Source organism: Amphiura filiformis, chromosome 6 (genome assembly GCF_039555335.1).
Source record: "Amphiura filiformis chromosome 6, Afil_fr2py, whole genome shotgun sequence".
Taxonomy (NCBI): domain Eukaryota; kingdom Metazoa; phylum Echinodermata; class Ophiuroidea; order Amphilepidida; family Amphiuridae; genus Amphiura; species Amphiura filiformis.
This window is the reverse complement of record NC_092633.1, coordinates 64,220,587-64,238,607: the sequence shown is the minus strand read 5'-3', so window position 1 is coordinate 64,238,607 and position 18,021 is coordinate 64,220,587. Positions and strand designations below refer to the sequence as shown.

The window sequence follows — 18,021 nt, the reverse complement described above, 5'->3', positions numbered from 1 at the left end:
AATCGTACCTTTTGTTCACTTTTCTGATATTATTATAACGAATTGTTTTAAATGAATACTTAAAAATTGGTTCGAACTTTTGGTATTAATTAAGGAGACTCGAAGATCCAAGTCCTCTTAATGAATATGAACGGTTTGTCTGTATGGTGATTTGATAGGGAAGACACTCCACACCAGACTATAATAAAAACTAATGATAATTAATAATAAAGTGAATAATCAAGTTTGTTTATTGAACAATCACTCAGGTTTTCTCTATGGGAATTCATAATGAGTTATAGTATAAGTACGAGTACGTCATCGGTTGTCACAGTACTGGTACAGCCGGTCCCTGTGTGAGTGGTCGAGCTTTCGTCAGACGTGTCTCTGACTTCATCAGGACACCCTGATGAAGTCGGAGACACATCAAGGTTCGACCACTCACACAGGGACCGGCTGTTGTACCGGTACTGTGATAAACCGACGGCGTACTTGATTTATCATAACTTGTCATTCGGACAATATGTATGTTAATGGTTACATTATTACATGTGTATCCAAATTACGTTCTTAGCATTTAACAGAATATAATCTGTATCAAAATGATTGATCCATATTGGTCATAGCAATGAAGGACAAGAAAGCCATGCCTAAATTAATATGCAATATTAGATTCATATGACCTTAATAAAATTTGACACTCTCCGAACTAATGATGTCGGTAAGTGGGCCCAATATTGTATTTAGACGACACATTCGATCAAACATTCTTAAACACTTGAGAACGTTCCTGCAATCTTATTGGTTCTTACCCGTGTGATATGACACGATATCACACGGGTCAGCGGGTGTGCATCAACGCGATACGCGTACTCGCTATTTGAACCAATGGGAGGCGCATAGCAACAACAGGACTGATCGATTTTAAGCCCTAGGTAGTTCCTTGTATCAAAAATGTAGGATTTGGTTTGATTAAAATTTGTAATACTTATGATATTTATATTTGCATTGAAGTGTTTAAGAATGAGAATAAAGGTATTGTTTTTAGCCGCTGTCGTGAATCTATCGTCTCGTATAACACGGACGACATCATTATTTTTGGCGTAAAACTACTCGGCTTCGCCTCGTTGTTTTACTTAAAATAATGATGTCGCCCGTGTTATATGAGACGATAGATGCACTCCAGTGGCTAAAACAATACCTTTATTCTCTAAATATCAAAACTCACTAAGTCTGAGCTAGTCTATATATATTTTTTTTTTCTTGTCAAGGCTCTGGTTTTTGCATTGAGGATTTATGCATTAGCGGTGCATTGATATTGTATGCCAATGTAAATCATCATTTCTACACTCGTGAATGTTACAAAACCAAGCTTGTGAAATATTTTACAATCTTGTATCACGTTCATAATTGAGATGCATCAGAGATGCGCCGAGGATATAATAGAATGACGGTGTTTATTAAACTCCTAAGCGAAAAGGTTAGCAATTTAACATTCGATTAAACAATATCAAAACTCATTCAGTTTGAGCTAGTTTATATATATTTTTTTCTCTTGTCAATAGAATGACGGTGTTTATTAAGCTCCTAAGCGAAAAGGTTATGAAAATAGCCGTTAAAAACTCGTCAGTAAATCCGTTATAGAAGCTGGGGTATTTACATTAGTAATCTGTTCACAATCTTGGATGAGAATGAGCGTCGTTTCATTTTATTATTAACATATATATACATAATGTTATTACATAATGTCCCTGTGACCTTATGATTTTGTGCGATACAATATTTTCATAAAAATAAAGAAGAGCACCCACAACTTTTTGCAAACGTTTTGTTTTGGGTCTCTAATTAATTCTTACTTGCAGCTGTTATTACACAATATGTGACGTAGACGGTGAAACTGTAAGCAAAATAGGATAATAAATGATTTAAGAGCTCCATTGCAAAACCGCCCAAAATATGACAATATAATTTTAAAAAAAACAGTATAGAACCAAATGTAATATCAAAACTAAACGCTAGTAGTAGGCCCTACACTAAGATTCTTATTGGCGTCGCCTGCACAGGTACACGGTCGCTAAGGTACTTGGTTGGTACTGTGCAGTGCCGGTGTAGTATCGGTGCAGAGGAGCACGGTGGCCGAGCGGAACGGGCTCCGACTCATAATCGGAAGGTTGTGGGTTCGAGACCCTACGACGCCATCGTGTTGTGGCCTTGAGTAAGGCATTTTATCTCGATTACTCCTCTCCACCCAGGTGTATAAATGGGTACCGGCATTCTTAAACGCTGGGAAGGTAACAGCCTCGCTGTGGAGGAGGTGTAGCGATCCGGGGTAGCGATCCCCCTATAGCAACATTACATGGAGGAGTCTGGCTCAATCACTAATTTAAGAGAGATGGGCATCCCGATCTCTGTTTGTTTATACAGGATCATCTCCTTTACCCTTTTTTACCAGTGCAGTATACCACTACTGTGGTGCAGTAGCAGCATTGGTACTGCGTAGGTACTCTGTGTAGTCAGGTACCTTGGCGACGGTGTACCTATGCAGATGGCCAAAATAGGAATCTTTTAGTGTAATAAGAAGCTACAGGTTTGTACCAACTGCATGACCAGGATAATTTCACTTGGTTTTCACAATCTATAGACGTATAATGCAACGTAACAAAATACTTTTATAATATCTATGGCAATTTTATCTTATGTTGAAGATATGTTTTTACAGTAAATCGTCTTTGACCATAAATGTGGTACCTTTTGTTCACTTTTCTGATATTATTCTAACGAATTGTCTTAAATGATTACTTAAAAAAATGGTTTGCAGTTTTGGTATTAAAATTAAGGAGACTCGGAGATCCAAGTCCTTTTAATGAATATGAACGGTTTGTCTGTATGGTGATTTGATAGGGAAGACACTCCACACCAGACTATAATAAATCTAATGATATTTACATTAATAATAAAGTGAATACTTTCGTTTATGGGAATTCATAATGAGTTATAGTATGAGTACGCCGCCGGTTATCACAGTACCGATACAGCCGGTCCCTGTGTGAGTGGTCGAACTTTCGCCAAACGTGTCTCCGACTTCATCAGGACACCCTGATGAAGTCAGAGACACGTCAAGATTCGACCACTCACACAGGGACCGGCTGTTGTACCGCTACTGTGATAACCGACGGCGTACTTAATTTATCATAACTTGTCATTCGGACAATATGTATGTTAATGGTTACATCATTACATGTGTATCCAAATTACGTTCTTAGCATTTAACAGAATACAATCTGTATCAAAATGATTGATCCATATTGGTCATAGCAATGAAGGACAAGAAAGCCATGCCTAAATTAATATGCAATATAGGTTCATATGACCTTAATAAAATTTGACACTCTCCGAACTAATGATGTTGGTAAGTGGGCCCAATATTGTATTTAGACGACACATTCGATCAAACATTCTTAAACACTTGAGAACGTTCCTGCAATCTTATTGGTTCTTACCCGTGTGATATGACACGATATCACACGGGTCAGCGCGTGTGCATCAACGCGATACGCGTACTCGCTATTTGAACCAATGGAGGCGCATAGCAACAACTGGACTGATCGATTTTAAGCCCTAGGTAGTTCCTTGTATCAAAAATGTAGGATTTGGTTTGATTAAAATTATGATATTTCTATTTGCATTGAAGTGTTTAAGAATGAGAATAAAGGTATTGTTTTTAGCCGCTGTCGTGCATCTATCGTCTCGTATAACACGGACGACATCATTATTTTTGGCGTAAAACAACTCGGTTCGCCTCGTTGTTTTACTTAAAATAATGATGTCGCCCGTGTTATATGAGACGATGCACTCCAGTGGCTAAAAACAATACCTTTATTCTCTAAATATCAAAATTCACTCAGTCTGAGCTAGTCTATATATATATTTTTTCTTGTCAAGGCTCTGGTTTTTGCATTGAGGATTTATGCATTAGCGGTGCATTGATATTGTATGCCAATGTAAATCATAATTTCTACACTCGTGAATGTTACAAAACCAAGCTTGTGAAATATTTTACAATCTTGTATCACGTTCATAATTGAGATGCATCAGAGATAATGCGCCGAGGATATAATAGAATGACGGTGTTTATTAAACTCCTAAGCGAAAAGGTTAGCAATTTAACATTCGATTAAACAATATCAAAACTCATTCAGTCTGAGCTAGTTTATATATATTTTTTCTCTTGTCAATAGAATGACGGTGTTTATTAAACTCCTAAGCGAAAAGGTTATGAAAATAGCCGTTAAAAACTCGTCAGTAAATCCGTTATAGAAGCTGGGAAACGTGGGTATTTACATTAGTAATCTGTTCACAATCTTGGATGAAAATGAGCGTCGTTTCATTTTATTATTAACATATATATACATAATGTTATTACATAATGTCCCTGTGACCTTATGATTTTGTGCGATACAATATTTTCATAAAAATAAAGAAGAGCACCCACAACTTTTTGCAAACGTTTTGTTTTGGGCCTCTAATTAATTCTTACTTGCAGCTATTATTACACAATATGTGACGTAGACGTTGAAACTGTAAGCAAAATAGGTTAATAAATGATTTAAGAGCTCCATTGTAAAATCGCCCTAAAATATGCCAATATAATTTTAAAAAACCCAGTATAGAACCAAATGTAATATCAAAACTAAACACTAGTAGTAGGCCCTACACTAAGATTCTTATTGGCGCCGCCTGCACATGTACACGGTCGCTAAGGTACTTGGTTGGTACTGTGTAGTGCCGGTGTAGTATCGGTGCAGAGGAGCACGGTGGCCGAGCGGAACGGGCAACGGGCTCCGACTCATAATCGGAAGGTTGTGGGTTCGAGCCCCTGCGACGCCATCGTGTTGTGGCCTTGAGTAAAGCATTTTATCTCGATTTCTCCTCTCTACCCAGGGGTATAAATGGGTTCGGCATTCTTAAACGCTGGGAAGGTAACAGACTCGCTGTGGAGGAGGTGTAGGGATCCGGGGTAGCGACCCCCTATAGCAACATTACATGGAGGAGTCTGGCTCAATCGCCAATTTAAGAGAGATGGGCATCCCGATCTCTGTTTGTTTATACAGGATCGTCTCCTTTACCTTTTTTTACCAGTGCAGTATACCACTACTGTGGTGCAGTAGCAGCATTGGTACTGCGTAGGTACTCTGTGTAGTCAGGTACCTTGGCGACGGTGTATCTGTGCAGACGGCCAAAATAGGAATCTTTTAGTGTAATAAGAAGCTACAGGTTTGTACCAACAGCATGACCAGGACAATTTCACTTGGTTTTCACAATCAACGATCAATTAATATGCAATATTAGATTCATATGACCGTAATAAAATTTGACACTCTCCGAACTAATGATGTTGGTAAGTGGGCCCAATATTGTATTTAGCTGTATTTAGACGACACATTCGATTAAACAATATCAAAACTCACTCTGAGCTAGTCTCTCTCTCTCTCTCTATATATATATATATATATTTTTTTTTTCTCATGTCAAGGCACTGGTTTTTGCATTACAAGGATTTATGCATTAGCGGTGCATTGATATTGTATGCCAATGTAAATCATCATTTCTACACTCGTGAATGTTACAAAAACAAGCTTGTGAAATCTTTTACAGTCTTGTATCACGTTCATAATTGAGATGCATCAGAGATAATGCGCCGAGGATATAAAACTCATTCTTAAACGCTGCGAAGGTAACAGACTCGCTGTGGAGGAGGTGTAGCGATCCCCCTATAGCAACATTACATGGAGGAGTCTGGCTCAATCACCAATTTAAGAGAGATGGGCATCCCGATCTCTGTTTGTTTATACAGGATCGTCTCCTTTACCTTTTTTTACCAGTGCAGTATACCACTACTGTGGTGCAGTAGCAGCATTGGTACTGCGTAGGTACTCTGTGTAGTCAGGTACCTTGGCGACGGTGTACCTGTGCAGATGGCCAAAATAGGAATATTTTAGTGTAATAAGAAGCTACAGGTTTGTACTAACTGCATGACCAGGATAATTGCACTTGGTTTTCACAATCTATAGACGTATAATGCAACGTAACAAAATACTTTTATAATATCTATGGCAATTTTATCTTATGTTGAAGATATGTTTTTACAGTAAATCGTCTTTGACCATAAATGTGGTACCTTTTGTTCACTTTTCTGATATTATTCTAACGAATTGTTTTAAATGATTACTTAAAAAAATGGTTCGCACTTTTGGTATTAAAATTAAGGAGACTCGAAGATCCAAGTCCTCTTAATGAATGTGAACGGTTTGTCTGTATGGTGATTTGATAGGGAAGACACTCCACACCAGACTATAATAAATCTAATGATATTTACATTAATAATAAAGTGAATACTTTCGTTTATCATGTTTATGGGAATTCATACTGAGTTATAGTATAAGTATGAGTACGCCGTCTGTTATCACAGTACCGATACAGTCGGTCCCTGTGTGAGTGGTCAAGCTTTCGACAGACGTGTCTCTGACTTCATCAGGACATCCTGATGAAGTCGGAGACACATCAAGGTTCGACCATTCACACAGGGACCGGTTGTTGTACCGGTACTGTGATAACAGACGGCGTACTTGATTTATCATAAAGGAAGCCATGCCTAAATTAATATGCAATATTATATTCAAATGACCTTAATAAAATCGAACACTCTCCAAACTACTCATGTTGGTAATTTCAAGTGGGCCCAATATTGTATTTAGGCGACACATTCGATTAAACAATATCAAAACTCACTCTGAGCTAGTCTCTCTCTCTATATATACATATTGTCTCTTGTCAAGCCTCTGGTTTTTGCATTACAAGGATTTATGCATTAGCGGTGAATTGATATTGTATGCCAATGTAAATCATTATTTCTACACTCGTGAATGTTACAAAAACAATCTTGTAAAATCCTTTACAATCTTGTATCACGTTCATAATTGAGATGCATCAGAGATAATGCGCCGAGGATATAATAGAATGACGGTGTTTATTAAACTCCTAAGCGAAAAGGTTATGAAAATAGCCGTTAAAAACTCCTCAGTAAATCAGTTATAGAAATGACCGTATATAAAAGTCATTGCCGTTTGAAGATGTTTTATTCAATAAATTTATGCGTGTCAAACAGAATCATTCAATCATGTATGTCAGTGTTGTTTTAATCTCGTTTTTACTGATTATTTCTCTCTGAGGTACGCGGATTCTGGACTGTACAATAATGTTATGCCCTTAAGAATTTCAAGGTCAAAGTATCCATTCATTATATTGTTCTATAATGTACATAATGCTTAGTATGTCTCGGGCTTTATATAGGCCAACAATTTTGTTTGTAATTATGATGCTCACATTAAAATTTGATAGGAAATGACTATGAAAACAATATCATCGCCGCAGCAGAAGATAGGTCCAGATAAGAGAAAGCGTTAGATTTTTAGATTTATTTATTTGAACATACGCTTTCATAACAGCGGCACACGCATGTAAAACAGCGGTGCGTTCATAAAAACATTCATAGATACAAAAGAAATGGTAAAATTACAATTAAATATAATACGACAATAAGCTACAATAGAAACAAAGTTTGAGAAAATTAAGACGTCATACCCTATACACTCACCCACCCCACTCCACTATACTTCCCTCACACCACCCCAGGAAAGTTCTTTCTCGACTAACCTGCAGCTGCATATACCACCCACCCCACTCATATTGTATTAAAGAATACAATATTGGAAGAAATGGTGCGAATATTGATCTAATCTTACTAGTTCGTATATATCTTGTGATGCAGTGGATGTTATCAATAACTGCTGAACATGTACAAGTACACGTATCGATCATTGATATTTACATCAATTATATTGAACCAAAACATACATCTGTATAATATATAGTTTCTCATCATGAACATTTCGTTTATTTATTTCATGAAACGTTGTGTTGAAATATTATGTCAGTCGTTTTTGGATATATCAGGAACTGAACTATTCAAAAGTGCAGTATGGGTTTAAGGAGTCACCGAGAGATTCGTGTTGCACTCTACGCGTTTTTTCTTGGCCTTATAATTGCATTTATTATATCTAGGTTGGTGTTAATATCACCTAAACATAAAAGAACACGCAAACTTGAGTCGAATGGGTGCAAACCAGAGCGGACCAATATAGATTACAGAGATGGAGCAAATCAACTCGCAAACGAATGTCCAGAATGTCCAGAACCAATCTGTCCGCTTTGTCCAGAATCACCTTTGCATATACCATATACTATGGAGCAGTTTATCGTCAAGCATATTGTGGATTTAAAGGAAGGCCCCTTGGTTATCACCAGAACAAGAATGAAATCGTAAGTATTGACAACTTAAGCTAGTTAAGTATGAGATTATAATAATAATGTCATAATGATGACATGCTTAGGAAATTAAAATACAAATAACCCGTTACCGTGGTTCATTGCAACAAGTTACCATAGACCGAGTGACAAACTATAATGAGCTGTGACATCATCACACAATTTACATTCATGAGAACCGCATACACTGCTACGAGAGGATGATCATGTAAATGAGAATGTACACAATGACCTGCGCATGCACAGCTATAATAGCGGTTGTGCATATGACGTATCATACCGTAAATCATGGCGGACAACTCAAATACATTCAACAAAAGCATGATTGCAATCTACCGCGACATATTCAAATCCACAACCATCAAATAGGTTGATGACAACATTTGATTGAATGGACTGCACTGCGCTATTGATTACGGTGAAGGACACCAGTTCAAATCCTTTGTTGGAATGTGTACATGCTATGTAATATCCATTAGCCAATCAGAAGGCAAATTGTGTCAAGTGGCCATGAGTCGATGCATGATCGCATGATCAATTTGCATAAAATTGGCTCGACCAGGTTGTTTCTGCCAATATTTATGAATATTGGATGGTAAATAAAGGAAAAATACCCGAATGATGTCCAAATTTGGCTCAAATATACGTTTTATGGTTCATATGATCGAGTGAGTTTGCTATGTTTATGAATGGACTGTAGTATTAATAGTAGCACACAGCCTTCTGTACATGTTAGCGCTGAACGCATGGTACCACGTATTGTCAATCGCATCGGGCTTTGATTCACTACGAAACAGTGAAATTCTTGGTTGAAATTACATCCGGTACTTGTGTCTGTTTTTTAAAAAGTTTTTTGCATGTAATATGAAGATAACATATTCAAATCATATTAATTGTGATATTTTGGCTACATACATTTGTTTAGCAAGAAAGGAGTTGATACGTGCAGTAAGCCTATACCGATGAGTGTCTAATTTTTACGTCGTCAATTCACCACTCACGGGTGAATGGGAGATCCCGTGGGAGATGTCCTCGAACTTTTTCTAATGTAATGAAAATTCTCCACCATGTTCGAAACATTGCATGAATGAACACGTCTAAAGCTGTAACAATGTTTAGAAGAAGATGATCCAGTCAAAATCGTTATCAAGGTTATCATTCCCTATTATTAACGACATTTTTATTTTCATTTTGTGTGTGTGTTTCTCGACGATTTAACCTTCGACTGTGAGCCACCTGATACGAGGACGAGGAAGAAATAAGGAGAGGGCAAAGTGGCAACATTCCGATCATGGCTATAGACGAATCTCACGAGCCAAGTGGCCATGACTGTGTCCCCGGCGCACCAAACCGGTGTTGTGACCCCGGGTTGTGACTGCCCAATTGGGTGGATTAAAGTCGCTTAAAAATCGATGTTATGTTGTATTGTGTTGTAAACTTTCATCATTCTATTGTCTACGTGTAACACGGGTGATGAAATGCAGTTTAAAATCCCCGCAAAGGACGCATCATTTCATATTTTAGGTAGAAAATATCCGACGGGGACGCAGGTATGGCTGCCATTGAGGTGTAGGAATGCGTGAAATGAGATTCGTCTATATTTACGCATTCACTGATTTGAAAGTTGAGGCAAATAAATTTTGGTTTGGTGTTTTGTTTCTGTTACTTCAAAAATTGTGTTCTTTATTTCAGAGTGGAGAGCTTCTTTTTGTCCTTGCATCCATCGGAGAGGGACATGCAAATCAGCCACCAATTAACAACTCGAGGTGATTGGAATGACCAACTCATTGGGACAGTCTGTCACGCAATGCACTCAGCGCCCAAAGACTCTTATTTTGTCGATGTAGGTGCTTACGTAGGTACGTTGAAACACTGGTGATGACCACACGAATAGCAATCAGTACATGTGTACACCATTACAGCAACAATTACAACGTCCGATCAACGTCGTACAAACATTGGTCCAGACATGGAGCTGAGGTTGTAAGCTTTTTGTTATTTTGTACGGTAAATTATACGACTCCGATCATGCCGATCAAATATACCGGTCTTTAGATGGCGAACACATTAAAAAGAAACCACTTCACTAAATCTTAGCTTTAGAAGTTCAGAGGCACGAGCTCTTCAGAACTGCAGCCAGAGTAGCCATGGTAACATAATACAATTCCAAATTACCGGCAAAAGTGTAAATACGATCGTTTGTATACATTCCTTTTTGTCTGCACCTTTGTGCATCCCACACATAATATCAAAAAATACGTTTAACTTTGTGCAAGGTCTTTTTATCATCAAGATGCTGATTTCATTAGAGATCACTGTAATCTAATCAACCAACCCCTTTAATCAGTGACAGTACTTCAACTGAAAAGAAATCGACAAGGAAAAGGTTGCAGATCGCATAGCTATTAAAATAGGTTGATTTTTTTTTACCAGACTCGCTGACTTTTAGAGAAAAATAATTGAAAAGTAATTTTAGATTGATTCTGCTGGCAGTGTCATGTCGCTTCCTCAGCGAAACCTTGCTATTCCATGGTTTCAGAACCCCAAATTTATTCTGCAATTCTAATTGGAATTGTGATGATTCTTGTTCCAGGTTCATGTGTGGTATTTTCTTCTTAATTAGTCTGGCTCTTTCTAGTTTGAAGTTGATATGTATCTTTGCTCTCACCAGTCGGTTAACATTGGTGAGTGCTGTTACATCTGCTACTATATGCTGTTTGTCTGTCAGAATAAAGTCAACCTCATTCGTTGTCTCACCATTTGGACTTGCTCTATGTCCATTTCCGAGAGAATTTCTTTTGAAAGAATGTATCATACCGCAGTTAACAAAATCATCCACCGTTCATATCAATGTTATTGCTTATTAGTTGATAATGAATAGTTAAAAGTTAGTTATGGCCACTCAAAACAATGGTGATTTTTTTATGTGTTTATAACATGAATTTATTTCAGATGGTAGACGTATGAATAGAAAAAGTATATTTACGTGGACATTTCCTTAAAGACCCGTGAAAATCCCGAAATAACAGGTCATATATATTCGTCGTCCTTTCACCTGTTTAACCAATGTTAAATTGTCAATAGCACAATAGGGCTGAGACTATTGACTGGTTAAAAAAAACAAGTGATAGATTAGGATGACGAATACAATATGACTTGTAATATTCTTCACGGGTCGTTCTGCTTCGATTTATAAGGCACTATCCACCTAATGACACTTCTTTCACCATCATTAGTTTGTTTTTCCTTCAGGTGCTCTGGCGTTCGGCGTTGCACAATGTGGTTTCAATGTAGCTGCCTTTGAGCCCTACTCTCATACCTTCCGTCTCCTACAAGAAAGTATGGCCTTGAATCATTTTGACAGCGATCGGGTCAAATTATATAATATGGCATTGGGAAATGCTACAGGAAAAGCATGTTTAGCTGCAAGTTCCAGTGATAGAAGCATGGCACGGATATATCGGAGTCGGGGTATGTAAAATTTACCAAGATATGTTATATTAAATATCACAGAAACTGACAGCGATACTATTGAATTACTTCAATATTTAAATTGTCTGACTTGTCCTGCTTGTGCCAATAATCTTAAGATCATGGTTGGGGAAGGCCCTCTCGTCTTTGGTGAGTGAGGTCCTGGGTTCGATTCACGCGGTGGCAAATAGCTGGGGTGTTGGCTTGACAACGCCCATATATTATTCCCATATGTTGAGATAACATCTAGTCTCAGCATACCTCTTCAGTCACGTGGTATCATTGGCTATATAAGCGGGGTGCAACAGCACTCTGGGCCAGTCCATCCGTAGCCGTGAGTGTAGTTGGTCAATACCAACCACTGTATTTCTGCCATTTAGGTGACAGGAAGGTAAACTGCTCATCTCAGAGTGTTCCAACACTAGTTGGTCGATGACTAGACACTGAGCCTCCGAGCCGACACATCCAAACCGTCACTCTAAGCTCCTGATTTCATTCCGATCTCGGATCATCTCTGAGCCCCAATAAATGTTGTTAGCCTAATGTTCTCTATATATGTGTGAGCATGAGTGTGATTCATTTACCAGTGTGTGTCATGGATTTACGTTATGGACCGTACATCCACCGCATCATACGCCTTAACTTTGCCGATCGCTACCCTATACAGAAGGCCGGTTCCGGCACATTTGGTGGCAGAGGTGGGATCTCTGTGACATTTGGACTTAGTATTAACATCTCAGAGACTGCTGGACGAGCAGAGAGAATGGCGTTCGACTCCGACGATAATCAAGATCGGATGGAAGATTTCCATAGCCAGATGCAAAAGGAGGAAATCAAACGATCCGGGAGCGTGATAAGCAGTAGAGCTAGAAGCAAAGGAAAAAATGAAAAGGAGTTTGGATTTACAAGAGGAGATCAACTTACTGAGAGTTAATAGTGAGTATGAGGATGAAATTAATCGCTTACGGGCAAAAATAACTGAAACAGAATACACGTGATTTAATCCAAGCCACCGCTGGAGTTCTGCTCAGAAACAGTGTCTTCTGCTGAAAGAAATCACCGGGCAAGAGTACGCGGAGACGGATGTCGCCGGAAAAGAGAGGTATGCTGACCACGTTGAGTATGCAAGAAGAGCATCAACTTCGGGAGAAGGGCAGGAGCAACGACAATTTCAAAATATGCAAATGATTCTCCTAAATAATATGCCAGAAAAACGCATCCAAGGGCAGTTGGACAAGTCAAGAGACAAAAAGACACACAATGATGCTGTGTGTATCCCTATGGAAGACGTGAGCGTTTTGATGGAATCAATTATTGTTCATGAATTAAAAACGCCGCCGAGATACGGAGAGCAACGGCATCCGACCCAGATGCGTTTATCCGGGAGCCGATACAGATCAAGAAATGTAGGGAAGAAGAGTAACCGATGAGAAGTTATGAAACTGCTGCGTTTCGACACGCAGCGGCCGGTATTATAAAGCTCCCAATCCGAGACCAACATGTTCCGTTGGTCATGTTGGTCGAGCAAATGAAGTTGGAGTTACAAAATTTGAAACAAGAAAGTAGCGAGCTCCGTCAAACGTTAACGGGGCATCCTGCATTCATAAGGAAAATAAGAAATTGGCTCCGATATCACGTCATGTACTTAGTTCAAAGGTCCGAAGAAAGGATGGAGGTGATATGACACCGGTCGGGTAATGTCAGCATAGAACGACAGAACAAAAACAGCATCAAAAGAGTCAAAGCAGAAATGTCGGATACAGAATCTGACGACCAAGAGAAGCCACATCACAGCATGGGAAAAACAGATTACGCCCGAACCATTGAAAGGAGACGTGCCTCTACAGGAATACCTTAGCCAATTTGAGTCTGTCGCCACTTTTAAAAAATGGATGGACTGACAGCCCAAAGGCACATCAATTATTTATGAGTCTTCGCGGTTGAACCAGAGGTGTAATTCGACAACAGAATGAGTGGAGAACAATTGCTTGTGTTGATAAAAGCGTTTAGAAAATACGTTCTCCAGCCAAGCAGAACTATACTTGGCACAGCTTCATTGGTCGCCAACAGCAGCAGCAAGAAAGTCTGCACAATTTTGCACAAGCTGTTAGAAAACTAACAGATAAAGCTTACGTTGGCATGACGGAGGAAGCCAGAAACCGAATTACACGAGACCATTTCATGGGTAACATGCGAGAGGATATACGATCAGCGGCGCACCTCTCCGCCCTATATCTATGGAAGCAGCATTACAGACTGAATACAGACGGAAGCGTTTTTTGACGAACGGTGGAAAAGCAAAAACAACCTACCTGCAAAGTTTGCGAAAAGTATAAAGCCGAGTAATAGAGTATTGAAGGATCAGTCGAGGGAAGTCATTGGGTTGTTGAAGACCGTGGCAGAGTAAGCGTCAAAATGGGGGTCGAGCAAGCAGTCGGAGTTTACCATATTTACTGAGTATGCTGAGAAAGGACAAGCGGCAGAAGAGACGTCAGTGTCGAGAGATGGTATTGCCACAGATCCGGAGAAGATCCGAGTTATCCAGGAATGGGATATTCCAAAGCTCTTAACTACGGCAGAGGGCGCAGAACTTGCGGAAGGCGACGAGGAAGTGGTAGGCAAGACTCAGGCAGAGAAAGAGGTTGCTACAGGTGAGGCGCATTTGGTCATTACATCGCAAACTGTCCTCAAGCGCTAGGCAACCTGAGGGGAGGATGGAATCATCTGGGAAACGATTTTTGTCCCAACCTAGGAGCCCCGGAAGGGTTGAAATCGGTAGCGTGAGCTCCGGAAAAACAACAGTACAACAGTAATGCGACTACAAATCAGCGATTTAAACCGCCAATAAACACAGCCTCTGAATATGTAGAACGTTATCGTTCTCTAGCTGTAAAAGGTCACATACCAAACTGCTCAGTGGAATATTTGGTAGGCACAGGGACTACAGACACTATTATTTCCATCCAGATGTAAAACAGTATGCCGGGTATTCCGGTTGACTCACGGCCAGCTCATTTTCCCATGAAACATCCGCATTGGATCCGCTTCTATGTACACGCCAGTAGTTGTGGCCGAAATAACAAACGATTGTCCAGCATGGGTTTCATGTATATGTCCAAAGTACTATATATTAATGCATATAATGAGCAGTTGATATTCAGAGACAAGATTGTTCAATGCGCAACGTTAAGACATCGAGTACACGCACATTTTGTCCCAAAGTTACCCTCCGTCAGAATGTAACAATAAATTATTCCTGTGGGGCATGAGATGTTCATACCTGGAAAAATTAATAAGATTCCGCGAATTGAAGGATTCGGAATCCTTGAACCGATGAGCGGTAAACTTAAAGACGCCGGAGCAGTGGTGGCGAGAGTGGTTGTAGACTTAGATAAAACAAAACCTGATTACATTCCCGTCAGAGTATTCAATCAAACCGTGTCAAACCTAACAGTAGAGAAGAACACGGTAATTGTAACAGTAAGCCCAACAAACAAAAGTCGGAGAAGAATGTACCAGAGTACCTACAGATGTTGTATGAAGCGATAGTAAAAGAGTTACCAGAAAAGTACCACGCAGGAGTTGCGGATTTGCTAACGGAATATCAATATGTATTTTCAACCGGAGATAGTGATCTTAGGAGAACCGGTGTTGTTTGGGTGACCATACATTTCGAGCCTTGCTCTTTTTGGTCTCCCCACCAATGTTTTCTTTCATTATTTTGTTTGTATACTATTGTATGGTGAAAAAATAAACTGAAACTGAAACATCGGATATACACTGGTAATGCTCCACCAATCCGACAAAAACCGTGAAGACTCGCGCCCGCTAGGCAAGCAGAACCCGACAAGCAAATTAATGACATGTTGAAGAGAGGGATAATTATTGAGCCATCCGAGAGCCCTTGGGCTTCTCCGATTGTCTTAGTCATAAAGAAAGATGACTTACGGAGATTCTGCTCCGGCTGTAATAGATTGGTGAATTGTAATAAAGACTCTTATCTGCTTCCCGGATTGAAGAAACATTGGAATCGTTATACGGAGGACAGTGGTTTTCAACACTAGACCTCGCCTCCGGATATTGGCAAGTGGAGATTGATCAAGAAGCTAAGGAAAATCAGCCTTTGTAGCGCGGGGAGGATTATACCAATGGACAGTTATGCCTTTCGGGTTATGTAATGCTCCATCGACTTTTGAAAGGCGCATGGAAAATATAATGGCAGGACTTCAATGGGCAAGTCTTCTGATCTACGTAGATGACTTGAGGGTGTTCGGTAAGACCATCGAAGCAGAGTAAACCCGATGGAAGAGAGTGTACCAAAAACTTAGACAAGCAAATCTGAAACTAAAGCCTAAAAAATGTGTGCTATTCCAGAAGAGTGTTGTTATTATTGAACATAAACCACATATTGTGAATACGACAGTTCTGCAGCTATATGCATATTTGTAACGGTTGCTTTTCTTATAATTATTATAATAAAACTAAGACAATGGAAATGCGCAAACACTTGTTACTTTACCTACTATTGAAGTACGTTTTCATTAATTTAATATTTGTCCTCTTCATACAGATGAATGCAGAAATGACCAAGTAACAATAGATAAGCTGGATCGTGTTATGAAAGGTGCAACCATCTGGTATTTATACATGGACACAGGAGGATTCGAACCCGCCATTCTAACAGGAGCACGATCATTCCTCACAGGACCCGAACCACCCAAATACATTCATTTCAAAGCATCACACAGTGGGTTTACAAAAGAGGTCATGGGTACTAAAATGGACCTTGCAGGAACGTTAAAATGGTTGGATCAAATTGGATATTCTCTTCGTGATGGTAGTAATGAACCGATTCGGAGTATAGACGAGTTTGTCATGGAACTTGGACACCAGGCTGAAGATGTTATTGCTATTTATCACAAAAACCAACAACATCTTGAAGTATGATTTGACTAGATACAAAACAAATTGACAGATAATGCAAAATACTAACAGTATGAGCATGATTTAGTCATGATCAGTGTTTAAGAGATTTCATAGTAGCAAGTAAGGTTGTTAAGCGACTATTAAGTACGTATTGCGAATAGTAGACCTATGGGAGGCAAAAGGGCTATAGGGGCCCCCTACATGTAGTAGTCATGGTAGTGAGGAAAATCTGATGTTTTTGAATTGAGTTTTCTCTTCCATCTCAATACCAACCACTGTACTTCTGCCACTTAGGTGACGTGAAGGTAAACTGCTCATTTCAGAGTATTCCAAAACTACAAGTGCCAAAAGATGTGCAACAGTACATATTGACAACTCGATCGTCTTCCATCCCAACATTTTTTCCTAAATTTTATCTTCGCCGAAGCCAAAGGTAATTAGGGGCATCACCCGTTTTACCCGAGTACTAATAATTTCAGAATATTCAATGACTAATAATAATCTGCCATTATTAGTGCCAAATCAGCTGATGTCAAAGGAGAAGTACTGGACAAGTGCAACAATAAAGACTTCCAACACAAAACAATATGATTCTAATGGATGACACCTGTATTTTTATTGATCAATTACACAACTTTTAAAGCTATTCTGATCTTACTCATTTGATAATAATGCATAAGATAATTTAAGACACGTAATTAGAAGTCAAGCAACAGGAAATGACATTCTATTCTTGGGTATAAGAAGACACCAAGAGATCGCAACCATGGCAACTTGGGAGTATATTGCTTGTCTATTGATTTCATCTGGGTGTGACAATCATAAGATATACATTAGATAGATGTACAAAAACGAACATGTATTATTAATATACCAATTTGTCTTAAAGGAATGAAAAATATTCAAATTAAAGGCATCTCTTGCTAGGCACTATGCGACTGAGTCCACACACTATTACCATAACAATGCCATATCGAACTTCCAAGTTCTTAATATAAACATCTTTTCCACCACTACTTGAAAGTGTTTCTTAGAAGCAAACATCCCAGCAAACATGGCAAACACAAAACGTTTGAAAGTGTTGAAAGGGTAAAAAACGTTTTAATAACATTTAGAAAACATTATTAAAACTTCATGCATAACATTCTAACATAATGTTAAATGTTGGCAAAAGATTTGCCAAAATATATTTTGCAATAACATTTTGATAATATTTTTAAAACATTGTTTTAGTATTTTTTCATATAAAACATTTTAAAT

At 38.9% G+C, this 18,021-nt stretch overlaps 1 protein-coding gene across 1 annotated transcript; it reads left to right on the top strand.

Annotated features, from left to right (window-relative positions):
• Positions 1 to 7,890: 7,890 nt before the first annotated feature.
• On the top strand, positions 7,891 to 16,889 carry LOC140154311 (uncharacterized). The gene is made up of 4 exons (XM_072176886.1): positions 7,891 to 8,358; positions 10,057 to 10,223; positions 11,617 to 11,835; positions 16,406 to 16,889. Exons 1-4 carry the CDS (start codon positions 8,018 to 8,020, stop codon positions 16,780 to 16,782), a joined length of 1,104 nt encoding a protein of 367 aa, XP_072032987.1. The 5' UTR covers positions 7,891 to 8,017; the 3' UTR covers positions 16,783 to 16,889.
• The last annotated feature ends 1,132 nt before the right edge of the window (positions 16,890 to 18,021 follow it).

Bases quoted from the DNA above. Each gene is read 5' to 3' on its own strand.
- LOC140154311 (XM_072176886.1), top strand. From the start codon at position 8,018: ATGGGTTTAAGGAGTCACCGAGAGATTCGTGTTGCACTCTACGCGTTT. The intron at 10,224-11,616 runs GTACGTTGAAAC...TTTTTCCTTCAG, and splicing joins CGATGTAGGTGCTTACGTAG to GTGCTCTGGCGTTCGGCGTT. The intron at 11,836-16,405 runs GTATGTAAAATT...CTCTTCATACAG, and splicing joins ACGGATATATCGGAGTCGGG to ATGAATGCAGAAATGACCAA.